The sequence below is a fragment of the Phyllostomus discolor genome, chromosome 8 (genome assembly GCF_004126475.2).
Source record: "Phyllostomus discolor isolate MPI-MPIP mPhyDis1 chromosome 8, mPhyDis1.pri.v3, whole genome shotgun sequence".
Classification (NCBI taxonomy): domain Eukaryota; kingdom Metazoa; phylum Chordata; class Mammalia; order Chiroptera; family Phyllostomidae; genus Phyllostomus; species Phyllostomus discolor.
In genome coordinates this window covers 38,505,825-38,517,618 of record NC_040910.2, presented here as the reverse complement: position 1 = coordinate 38,517,618, position 11,794 = coordinate 38,505,825, and the positions used below count along the sequence as shown (strand labels likewise).

Sequence of the window (11,794 nt, the reverse complement as noted above, 5' to 3'; positions counted from 1 at the left end):
GGCAACCTTTCCGTCTGTAGGCCAGCGCTCAGTCCACTGAGCCACACCAGCCAGTGCTAGGGCATCTTATTTTATAAATAGAAACCCACCACCCTTACTGGGCTCTATTGTTCTAGAGCACTGTCACCTTCTGACATAACTCCATTATTTATTTATTATGTTTATCCATTATTTTCCATGTCTTCTCCTAGAACGTAAGCTCCAAAAGGAAGGAGATCTGTGTTTTCCTCACAGATGTTCTCCTAGGAAAGGTCCTGGCAGAGTAGGCAGAGCTGTTGAATCGAGGAATCTGCTTGTTAACAGGACGAGAAGGGCATCAGCAGCGAGGACGCTCAGAGATGGACAGTCTCTCATAGGAAATCATTCCCAGTCAATGGCCAAGCCTCAATCCGAGAGGTATTCAGCACCAGGTGCCCCTGGACAGCTCTGGAAGCCAAACCCTTCCGGAACTTTTGTACTAAGGTTGGAGTTTCCCTCCGAAACCACTCGGTGGCTGTACCTACGCTTTAACGAGAGAAAACTACTTTTCAGTGCCGGTAGGAGAGGTGGGAATCGCAGGATGAGTGGCAGCCACTTCAGCCAATAGAGAGGCCCTATAGGCCCACGGTGCTTGGAGAAGCCAATAACCAGGGGTGTGGGCGGGACGCGGGCTGCGGCGCGGCGACCCGGGCCTCCGCCAGGAACGACGCTGTAGAGACTGGACCACCCGGCCGTTGAGCTGTGGGAAGTGCCAGTGGGCGAGCTAGGGGCCCTGCGAAGGTACGTGTGGTCTGGGGACGGGCCGGGACCTGGGGGCTGGGGGGGGGGGGGGGGGCGGGGCCTGGTGGACACTGCCTCGCGTTAGCTTAGGCCCAGACGAAGCGTCTGTCCTCGGCTTCACCATAATCGGCGAGATCTGTGTGATTTGCTTCCGATTCTCTCAGCAGAGCGCGAGTTGTCCTCTCTCGGGCGGGGCCAGGTGAGCCTCATCCTCTGCGGGGCGTCTGGTGCCGTGCGGGGCACACAGAAGGCGCTCAATAAGTGCTGAATGAATGAATGAGCCCGTCCTGTTTTCTCCCAGCCCCATCAGCCCAGGGTTTGAGAGCATCAGGGCCACCTTACCCCTACTCCACAGATTTGGGGCATAAGGATGACCAGCAGATATTTATTGGGCGCCTACTGTATACCTGAAGGCAACAGCGAGTGAGGACACCCAGGGACTTTAAGTTATGCAGTTCTCTTTAGCACAAATAAGGCCAGAAAAATGGCAGGGGAGGGGGTGGGAGAAACCTATAACTGGTGGCATTTGAGTTGAGACCTGAAGAACTCACTGAAGTGCGGGTTCAGGCAGTGAGAACTGGGAAATTGAGAGAAAAATATGAGGACAGGGGAGCAGCCAAGGTCCCTCCTACTAACAGTGGTATTTTCAGGTCCAGGGTGACGAGTGCTCCACCTTGGCTCACTGAGTTATGTAAAGAGGTCCACAAGCTTCAGCACATCCATATGTTCAGCCAGCAGTTACCGAGTCTCTGGTGTACGCTAGACCTCTGGGTAGGTACAAAGGACACAGCTTACAGCAGAGGTCAGCCAAGGGAGGCCCTTCTGGGGGGTCCTGGAAGCAATGACTTGAAAGACAAGATGTCACTTGAACATTGGGGAAGGAAGTGTCCCAGGCCAGGAGAATAACCTGCGCAAAAGCCCTGAGGCAGGAACAGGTTTGGCGCATTTAGGGACCACGAAGGGCAGAGTTCGGCGAGCTGAAGCGCAGGAGCTAGCTGTTGGCCCAGAGCCTTTGCCTCAGGGCGACACATTTGGATTTTATGTGAGGGCAGCGGGGAGCCAGCGGAACGCCACCGCCCAATAGAACACTGAGACAATGGGGACACTGTCTGTGGTGTCCAGTATGGTGTCTTCCAGACTCACACGGTCCCTAAGCACTTGAGATACAGGTAGTTCAAGGGGCTGAATTTTATATTTTCTTCCATTTTAATTAATGTAAACAGACACATTTGGCTAGTGACTGCTGCACTGGACATCACAGCCATGGAGAATTTTCTGCAGGAGTCAGGGATGTGTGCCAGCCCCAGAATGGGGTGAAGTATGGCAGGGGGCCGGGGGAGAGTGAGCTTGACCACTAGAGTTGGTCAGATAAATCAACAGCTAACGCAATTGTCTTTGGTGTTCACAGTGGCTGGACTGAGGCATGAGCCCCTGGTAGTGCATCAAGGGACGGGAGGTGCACCCACACATGGTTCAGCCCTGTGGTGACCGCAGCAGCCCAGGTCATCACCATGGTGAAGCTGTTGGTGGTCAAAATTCTTTGCATGGTGGGCGTGTTCTTCTTCATGCTGCTGGGTTCGCTGCTCCCGGTGAAGATCATTGAGACAGACTTTGAGAAGGCCCACCGCTCAAAAAAGATCCTCTCGCTCTGCAACACCTTCGGAGGTGGGGTTTTTCTGGCCACCTGCTTCAATGCTTTACTGCCTGCGGTGAGGGAAAAGGTAAGGGCTCCCTGGGTGGTCTCAGCAGCCCTTGGCACCTTATGGCCAAGAGTCTCGGATACTTTTTCACTCTGACTGTGAACTCAGTGGGTGCCTTGACACCACAGGGGTGATGGGAAGTAGAAAATGAATTTGCTGTGTGACCACAAGTTGGTTGCTTCTCCTCTCTGGGCCTAGATAAACAAGGGGTTTAAACTAGATCTTGCATTCCCAGCCGGTGAGCTCATTAGCCATTACTTGACCAGACCACGTACCCTTGGCAGCACATACTTTGTCCTGGAGCTGGAAGTTGTGGCCTCTCTTCAACTCCTGTACCAGTCAGCTGCTGCTGTCAAACAAATGATATGAAACTTACCATCTTAAGACAACACACATTTATTATCTCACAGTTTCTGTGGGTCAAAGGTTGGACACTGCTTAGCTAGGTCCTCTGTTCTAGGTTCTCAGGAGGCAGCAGTCGAGGTGTCCACTGTACTGTGGTATCATCTCAAGATTCAAATGGGGATGGGGTAGCTAAGCTCATGTAGTTATAAGGCAGGTTCAGGCCCCTCCCAGTTGTCAGTCAGGGCCTAATTTCTTCCTGGCTGTTGGCTGGGAGCTGCCCTTGGTCCCTTGCCCTGTGGGCCTTCCCAATATGGCTGCTTGCTTCATCCTCAGGCTGCAACCTGTGCTTAGATTTCTGACGTATCTGTGAGATGATGCTGTTGCATTGCATTATACCGCTAAGCTTCTGTTCCTTTGTCATGCAGCACAGGATATTCATTCATAACTTGGCATCGATGAGGTTAAACCAGAGTCTTGTCTGATGGCTTCTGCACCCCAGTGCCACTTTCAAACCCTCCCCCATTGACCACGTTCCCATGGTGTGACCCTTTGTTGCCCTCCTACCTCAGGCCTGGCCTGCTACAATGGCCTTGTCCTTCCCTGTCCCCCTTTAGTGCACATGGCCTTCTCAGGGTCCTCCAAAGCCACTCCTTTGCTGTACCCCTACCCACAGGCTTCACGTGCCTCAGAAGCTCAAGTCCCTCCAGCCCTCACCGAGCCTCAGCCAGCAGCACCCAGGTCCTAGTCATGCCATGGGGAACGGTGCCATAAGCTATGGCCTTTGTGTGTCTGCCTTGCCTTTTCCAATCCATGATTGTCCCTCTGGGGGTAGTTTCTGTTTGCCATAAGCTAGTGTTTCCCCCAGTGGGGCACACGCAGGCCTCCATGAAATGTTGAGCAAATGAATGAAAGGGCTTCTTTATAGAAGTACAGCCTTCTGCTGCAGTACGGGGTGACTCTGCCCCCAAGAAATACTGGGCCGTGTTTGGGGTCATCTGTGGTTGTCATCATGACTGGAGGCATCAAGTGTGTAGGTGCCAGGGACGCTGCTTAACACCCCACAGAGCCCAGGATGGCCCCCGGCAGAGAGTGACCCTGCTCTAATGTCGTCACCTCCCCCCAACAAGCCATGACAACCAAAATGTCTGCAGATATCGCACCTCTCCCCTGAGGGCAGCATCGCCCCAGCTACACACTTGGTGTGCATATGCGTGCATATGTGCATGCGCGTTCACAGGTTGTAACGAAGGTGTTTCTGGGAAAGGAGAGATTGGGGCACCTGGTGGAGATTGAGTGCTTGGAAATTATGTGTAAGCCAACATCGAAAGCATGAGCCTCTGTCAGCTGTGAGTCAAGCTGAAGGGGGGGAACGTTTCGGATGGAGCCAGCAGCTGGCCCCAAGGCTGGGAAGGGCTCAGTGTGTGCGAGCTTCCTTACAAATCCACAGAACATTAACCCAGGCCCTGAGGAGCCCACTGCCCACCTTTCTGGACAGTGTCCAAAGCCGCACTGTCCAGTGTCGCGGCTGCTTGCCATGCCTAACTAGTCAAGTTTCTGTGAATTGCAATGAAGTATAAGTCAACGTGCCAGTTCTCCGCCACACCAGCCATGTTTCAAGTCCTCATGCATGGCTAGTGGCTCCTATCTCAGACAACACAGAGAGGAAATGTGTCTGTTATCCAGAACATTCTGTTGAATGGCACCAAACTCGAGATCTGATGGGTGGCTGAATGTGCTGGCAAGTGTTTACCCAGGAGGTCAGAGTGATGGGAGGACTCTGGGAACACAGCCCCACCTGGGTTATGTGGAAGCAAACCCCTTGCAGGTGCGGGGGCTGGAAAGCCTGGTTGATACCACAGTGGCGGAGGCTGGCAGTCCTAGATCAGGGTGTCAGCAGGGCTGAGTCGTCCTGAGGCCGTGAGGGAGAATCTGCTCCGTGCTTTCTACCAGCTTCTGGTGGTGACTAGCAGTGCTTGGCCTATGGACAGGTCACCCCAATATCTGGCTCTGTGTTCACATAGCCATCTGCCTGTGTGTCTGTCTGTGTCTCTTCTTCTGTCTCATAAGGACACCTGTCATTGGATTAAGGGACCAGGATGATCTCATTTCAAGATCCTTATCTTATGCATGAGTGTCCCGAGGGGGCCAAACAAAGCACCACAGTTGGGGTAGCCTACACAACACTTACGCTCTGCCAGTGCCGGAGGCTGGAAGTCCGAGCTCAAGGTGCTGTCAGGGCTGGTCCATCTCAGACCTCCCTTTTTCTGCCTTTCCACAGTTCTCTTGGAGTGAGCCCGCCCTGACAGCCTCATTTTAATGGAATCACCTTTTTAAAGATCCTCTCTTCCATTATGGTTAGTTTTGAGGTTCTAGTAGCTCAGAGACTTGAATATATGAATTTTTATTTTGGGAGGAGGACAAAATTCAGCCCTTAATATTTTCTATCAACAAAGACTCTTCTTCCCAATAAAGTCACATTCTGAGGTTCTGGGTAGACATGTCTTTGTAGGTCACAATCCAGTTCCTGTTGGTGAGGACCGTGATTCCCTTTATAGTAGCGTTTTATTTAATTCACCATGGATTAACCCACCATCCTCCCCCCCCCCCTTTTCTTAACTTAAATGAATTGGGTGTTGCTGTGCTTTGCTAATTAAACAGTGAGGTCAGATGAACCCTGTTGCATTGACTCCCTGACTTTTAACCCCTCTTCTTTCTCTCCCCCTCCCTCCCTCTTTCACGGGCTCCACTGCAGCTCCAGAAAGTTCTGAGTCTCGGGCACATCAGCACTGACTACCCACTGGCGGAGACCATTGTGATGCTAGGCTTCTTCATGACCATCTTCCTGGAGCAGCTCATCCTGACCTTCCGCAAGGAGAAGCCATCCTTCATTGACATGGAGACCTTCAACGCCGGCTCAGATGCCGGCAGTGACTCGGAGTACGAGAGCCCCTTCATGGGGGCTGCTCGGGGCCATGCACTCTACATGGAGCCCCACAGCCACAGCCACGGGCTCAGTGTCCAGGAGCTGTCGCGCTCCAGCCCCCTGCGCCTCCTCAGCCTGGTCTTTGCACTGTCGGCCCACTCCATCTTTGAAGGCCTGGCCCTGGGCCTCCAGGAGGAGGGGGAGAAGGTGGTGAGCCTGTTTGTGGGCGTGGCCATCCATGAGACGCTGGTGGCTGTGGCCCTGGGCATCAACATGGCCCGGAGCTCCATGCCCCTGAGGGAAGCAGCCAAGCTTGCCGTCACTGTGAGCGCCATGATCCCCCTGGGCATCAGCATTGGCCTGGGCATCCAGAGCGCGCAGGGCGTGCCCAGCAGCGTGGCTTCCGTGCTGTTGCAGGGTCTGGTGGGAGGCACCTTTCTCTTCGTCACCTTCTTTGAGATCCTGGGGAAGGAACTGGAGGAGAAGAATGACCGCCTGCTCAAAGTCCTCTTCCTGGTGCTGGGCTACACCGTGCTGGCCGGCATGGTCTTCCTCAAGTGGTGACCATCCTGTTGCCATCGTTCTTCATCATAGTCGCCCCGTGCTTAGGAGCCCCGGGCTGGACACAGGCCACATCCCACAGCCCCGCCTTCCCCCGAGGGGAGCTCAGGCCCTCAGTTGCTGCCTGCCCACAGAGGGGCCACCTGAGACCAGACTGGACCCTAGATTCTACACCCCGAGCCTCAGGGCAACACTACTACTTGTAAAATACTTCACTTAAAGGTATTTACCAAAACTGTGTGACCACGTCAACCTGGGCATGGGGATCTGGCAACTCACGTGGGAGGCAGGGCCAGGCATCCACATGGGGTCAGGCCGAGACTCTCCCCTCCCCACATACCCCCAGTGTGGACCTGGACAGGAGCCGTTGGAGGCTCTGAGGCTTCTGTCCTCTGCCCCCAACTGGCTCTGTGGCTAACAGAGGAGGCCGCCAGCAAGGAGCATCCATTCTGCAGTTAGATGGGGCAGCTCTGTGACTCCTGCCACCTGAAGCTTTGCCTCTATGGGGATGGGCAGAGTCCCAGGTGCCTAAGGACCATCCTCTCCTCTGCCTTCTGGTGCTGTCCCCCTAGTGGGGAGGTTGCCTTTCTGGGGACTGGGGTTGCTGGGCCAGGGGAGCGTGTGGGTTTCCTAAGGGAACAGACCCATGGGCTGAGCGATGTGCAGGCAGTGCTGGGAGGCAGCTTGGCCATTCGTTCATAACCCCATGTCTGCCCAGGGTCTCTGTAGCAAGATGGACCCTACAGGCTGTGCGGTCCATCTTCCCCCTGCCACATTCAATTCCCTCCACCAGACAGACAGGAAGCCAGTCCCAGATAATGCAGGAGAGCAGAGACTAACAGCCAAATGGTTGGTGTAAACTCGGCACTGTGGCAACCTCTCATTAGCTTCCATTGTTGTCCCAGCAACCTGGAGCGTGCCTGGGGAGTAGGAATGGGTTGAGCCATTCCTGGGGGATTTGCTTGGCCCGGCTTAGAGGTGTGGCTGGAGGGTGCTGGGGTCTGGCAACCCGGGCTGGATTCTCCTGCCTGGCTTCGGCTTCTCCCAGCTCTGCCCTGGGCTGCTGGAACCTGCTCATTACACTGTTCTTGTCCCCTGAGTTGACTAGGAGGCCCAGGTGTGCACCTTTCTGAAATCTCGAATTTCCTTCCTGTGCTCACCAATGCCAGGAGGAACTGAGATGGGGCATTTAAGCTCCCTGACAAGGACAGGTCCCTCCTCCCATGGCCCTGGGCTTAGAGGGGCCTCTGGTCAACCACTCTGGTCATGCTGGGAGATCCAGGAGCAGCTAGTGGCATATCAAAGGGTGGACACCCCAGGGGCTGGCCTGCTGTTCCCTGCTTAGCCCACTGGGCACGAGGTACAAGAGCGCGCACCCTCTGCCAGGGCCCTGGCCACCTACTCTGTTGTGAGTCTGGGGGAGCAGGGATGTGTGTTCAAATTTCCCCACTTTTACTCTGTTGGCTCACCTTGGTGCTGCCCCAAGTATTGGACCCCTTTCTAGAAACTTCTATCTAAACTTTCTATTGGGGACCCATTTCACAACCCCTCATGGCCTGGCCCTGACCCCAAGCCAGGAAAATGATCCCGCAGGTGTGGGAACATCATCCTCTTCACAGGTCCTGAACCTGGTGCTGTGGCCTGCCCCCACTTCACTCCACGCAGAAACTGGAATGTTCCAGGTGGGCAGGTCACCAGACTCGTGGAGTTTGCCTTTAGCTGGGGGGATGGAACTGTGCAGGGGACCAGGTAGAGGCACCAGGGCCTCCCGTACAAGAAGGCTCAGGGGCCCCTTCCCCCTGAATTCAGTGGGAACCCTATATCGGGGCAGAGCAGTCGGCTCCAGGGATCCACAGCTGCATGCCCCTGCCCCTTCCCTATCACCAGAAGCACATGAGGCTGTTTCCCCACCAGCTGTTTGTTCCCTGGGGTGGCCCTGGTGATACCACATCCTGTCCTCCAACCAGTTATCACATCCCCATCTCCTGTTCCCAAGGGGAACCTTCAAGGTCATGTTCCACCCTTACTCTGAGCCGCCTTCTGGACCTGCAGGCCCAGGAAGGGCATGGCAACACCAGCGAGGGAGGAAAGACCCAAGTGTCCCCTCTGCCTTCCCTTCAGTTAGAGCATCACTGCCCCAAGTCCTGTCACCCTCGCTCCCCAGTGTGCCTGTGCCTGTCCTGCCTTCATTTGCTGGGTGGTGAGCAAGCATCCCTGCTCTGAGCCGCTCCTCTCTCCCCGGGGTCCCATCAGCCCCAGCAAATCTGCTTCTGGGCCCCGTGGTAACACAGACCGTGAGTGATTTGGGCAGGCGGGGTCGTAGGAAAGGACACAGGCTGTCCCACCAGCCCCCAGAGGCTGCCTCCCCTCCTGCCTGCAGTGGTCAAAGGAGCAGGGTTGGCCCTGGGATCTGCTTCCAGGAGCCACTGTGGGTCAGCCAGCCGCAGGGGTGACGTGTCTGTCTCTTGGCTGGTTCAGGTCAGTTTTCTCCACATTGGCCAAGGATCCGAACATCTCCATGGTGGGGTGAGGAGAGCAGTTGGCCCACCTGGCAGAGGCTAAAGAAGCAACACTCATTGCTAAGGTCCTCCTGCCAATGGTGGCCAAATCCAGGGTCTTCGGAGGCCAGCTCAGCAGCGCCACCCCCAACCAGCTCTGACAGGGGAGCTCTGCCATGTGGTGACAGGAGCTTTGCCTGAGTAGGACTGTAGGCTGGGTACCACCTAAGGCCCTGAACCAGCACTCACCACAAAACAGGACATTGGCCACAAAAGGCTCATCCATCTCTATACAACTTCTAACATCAAGGAGATGTCACATGTCTGTGGACACAAATATTCCTCCTCCTCAGAGGTCTTCGTGAACTCTGGTTCTCAATCCAGGTGATTCTGCCCCCAGGGGACACTGGGCTATGTCTGGGGACATTGGTTGTCACAACATGAGGTGCTCCTGGGATTGAGTAGGGGGGACAGGGATGTTGCTCAGCACCCTACAGAGTGGCCCCCCAGGATGGCCCCACCCCAGAGAGTGAACCAGCTGCGGCCCAGCACCCTCTGCTGTCTGCCCCGAATAGGGCCTCACAGCACAGGCAACAGCTGGATGGAGTCAACCAGGCTCCCCTGCTTGATCTGCAGACAAAAGAAAAGAAAATTGGAAGGCGGCATCCAGACCTCATGGATTGAATCAACCATAATAACAGTGTGTCGGGGCTTCTGTTGTCTGCTGTTTGCATTTTTCGCGGAGAAGTTGTAATCGTGGGATGGGAAAGGGAGAGCACCAATTTGTGGGCCTGTTTGCGTCTTCAGAGCCCAAAAAGCAGGCAACGAACTAGGTGGTGTCTCCCAGCACATGCTACCATCAGACCTGTCCTGGCCACCAGTATGGATCCTTAGCCCCACTAAGAGGAGTGTGTACCCCATCTGTTCCAGCTCACACCCTACAAGCTGCCTGCCAACTTCAGAACAGAGCCAGTGACCCACTCATCTCATCTTCCCAGAGCCACCTGCAGGCAGGGAGGGGGTGGGGCTCCCAAGCAGAGGAGGGCTGCTGCAGAGTGTGTGAGTGGTTCTGTGAAGACCCTAGAACCCTTCTCTGGGTGATCAGGGTTCTGAGGCCAAATTGCGCTGGAGCAGGGATACCCACTCTGTCCAGCACCCTCAGATTTCCACAGCTCCCTGAGCAAAAAGAGCTGACCTGGCAGGTCATGGTGTTGCAGCCCGAAGTGATCGCTGCATGCGCAGCCTGGCGGGAGAGAACTGGATTGGGCAGGTGGGCAGTTCAGAGCCCCTGATTAATTTGGGTGCATTGGCGGGCACAATGGAGGAGCTGCATTGTGAGGAGAGTACATAGCCACCACGGATGAAAGGTCTTCTTCCTTGAGGGTCTGGCTGACAGGTCCAGCAACTCTGGCCTAATAAGCTGGCCCCCAGAATAGGGTCTGCCCCATGGGCACTGGGGTGCCAAGCCATTCTCTGTGCAGGGCCATTTGAACATGAGTGTTAAGCAGCATCCCTGTCCCAACCCTTGTGCCAGGAGCACCCCTGGTGTGACAATCACAGATGTCTCCAGACCACCCAGTGTCTCCTGGGGACAGTATTGCCCTGGGTAAGATCCATGGAAGGCAGCTCACATTCTAGGGAGGGAGACATGTCAACATATGATCAATATCAGGGAGCAATAAGCACCCCAAGGACAAAGAGCAAGGTAAGGGGAGGCGGGGACAATTTTAGCAGGGACAGCTTTGGCAGCCTGGTCGGGGAGGAAATCTGTGAGGGACAAGTGTGAGTCACAGGATGAGGGAAAAGCTTTTCCAGCAGAGAAAGCAGCCTGTGCAAAGGCCCTCAGGTCTTTCTGCAGGTCACAATTTTTTTTTCTAACTGACTGAAGCATCCCTGGTTCTCAGTAAAAAGACTCAAGCATTAAAGGGATTCATCCTGTCGGTGGCAAAATCTTCAGTAACCCCACTCCTTGGAGACGATGATCACAGCACAGCCCGTATGCTGAGCAATAAGTGACTCGGGACTCCTCCAGGGGCCAGGCGGGTGGCTTCGATCAGGACCTGGCACCTTCCACCCTGGGGAGGGGTCCAGCTCCTGCAGATGCTGACTGGCAGAACTCAGGCTCATGGATGCCAGCCCATTCCTTTTTCCATGCAAACTGGGTTTTGAAAAATGATTTCCCTATTTTAAAAATGTTGACACCAAACTTAAAAAAAATGAAACACCTTGATGGGCCAAGCTGCATCTGTGAGAGGCCAATCACGGGACTCAACCTCTGCTTTGCCTGCATAATTGCATTAATCCAGGGAGCACAGGGAGCAGAGAATTTGACCCAGCTGCCTACCTTTCACCAGGCAGCTATGCTGGGCTGGGAGCAGGGAGGGGCCATAAATGACGCAGTATGGCCCCTGCCTGGAATGTTGGGACAGGGAGAAGTCCCATGGGCTGCAAGGCCAGGTGAGCTGGGACTGTGTAGGGCAACAGCTAACCTTTGCAATTGAGAGGACTTCTGCAGGACAGGAGCAGCTGAAGGCCAGGTGCAGGTCCCTGGGCCAGAAGCCTGGGTTGTGACTTCAGAGCCCAGTGGAGTTCTAGTCTCAGCTTTTTCCCAGCTAGGCCACCTCCAGTGAGCCGATTCCCTTCTCTGCACCTTGGTTTCCAGAGAGGACACAGCTGGTGACTGCCACACACATCCCTATGTTCATGAAAGCCAGAGCTATCCAGGCTGGCCACAGGGAAGGGGGTACCACTATACTAATTTGGGGTGCTGGGGTGGGGAGCTGGGCTCCTGTGCCCCAGGGAGAGTGAGGAGGGGACTCTGGGGCCTGTCTTCCCCTGGCTCCAGAGGCTGAGAGTGTGGCCTGAGAGCTATAAATAGCAACTGCAGAATGGCACTGCTGCTGTGCCCACGATCCTGTGTATGAGTCAGCCTGGTCCGGCCTGGGCTGTCATCTGGAGGAGCCAGAAATCGGCCAGAGGCCTGGCCCAGCACCAGCAGGTCACTCAGG

At 55.1% G+C, this 11,794-nt stretch overlaps 1 protein-coding gene across 3 annotated transcripts; it reads left to right on the top strand.

Annotated features, from left to right (window-relative positions):
• Positions 1-602: 602 nt before the first annotated feature.
• On the top strand, positions 603-10,946 carry SLC39A3 (solute carrier family 39 member 3). Of its 3 annotated transcripts, XM_028521123.2 has the most exons (4): positions 603-759; positions 1,410-1,530; positions 2,168-2,480; positions 5,557-10,946. In XM_028521123.2, exons 3-4 carry the CDS (start codon positions 2,271-2,273, stop codon positions 6,289-6,291), a joined length of 945 nt encoding a protein of 314 aa, XP_028376924.1. In that variant the 5' UTR covers positions 603-759; positions 1,410-1,530; positions 2,168-2,270; the 3' UTR covers positions 6,292-10,946. The 3 variants fall into 3 exon arrangements, 2 of the variants coding, with proteins under 2 accessions (XP_028376924.1, XP_028376923.1); XM_028521122.2 differs by lacking the exon at positions 1,410-1,530 and having other exon boundaries at positions 635-759; XR_004904652.1 differs by lacking the exons at positions 603-759; positions 1,410-1,530 and having other exon boundaries at positions 2,227-2,480; positions 5,557-6,356; positions 6,398-10,946.
• The last annotated feature ends 848 nt before the right edge of the window (positions 10,947-11,794 follow it).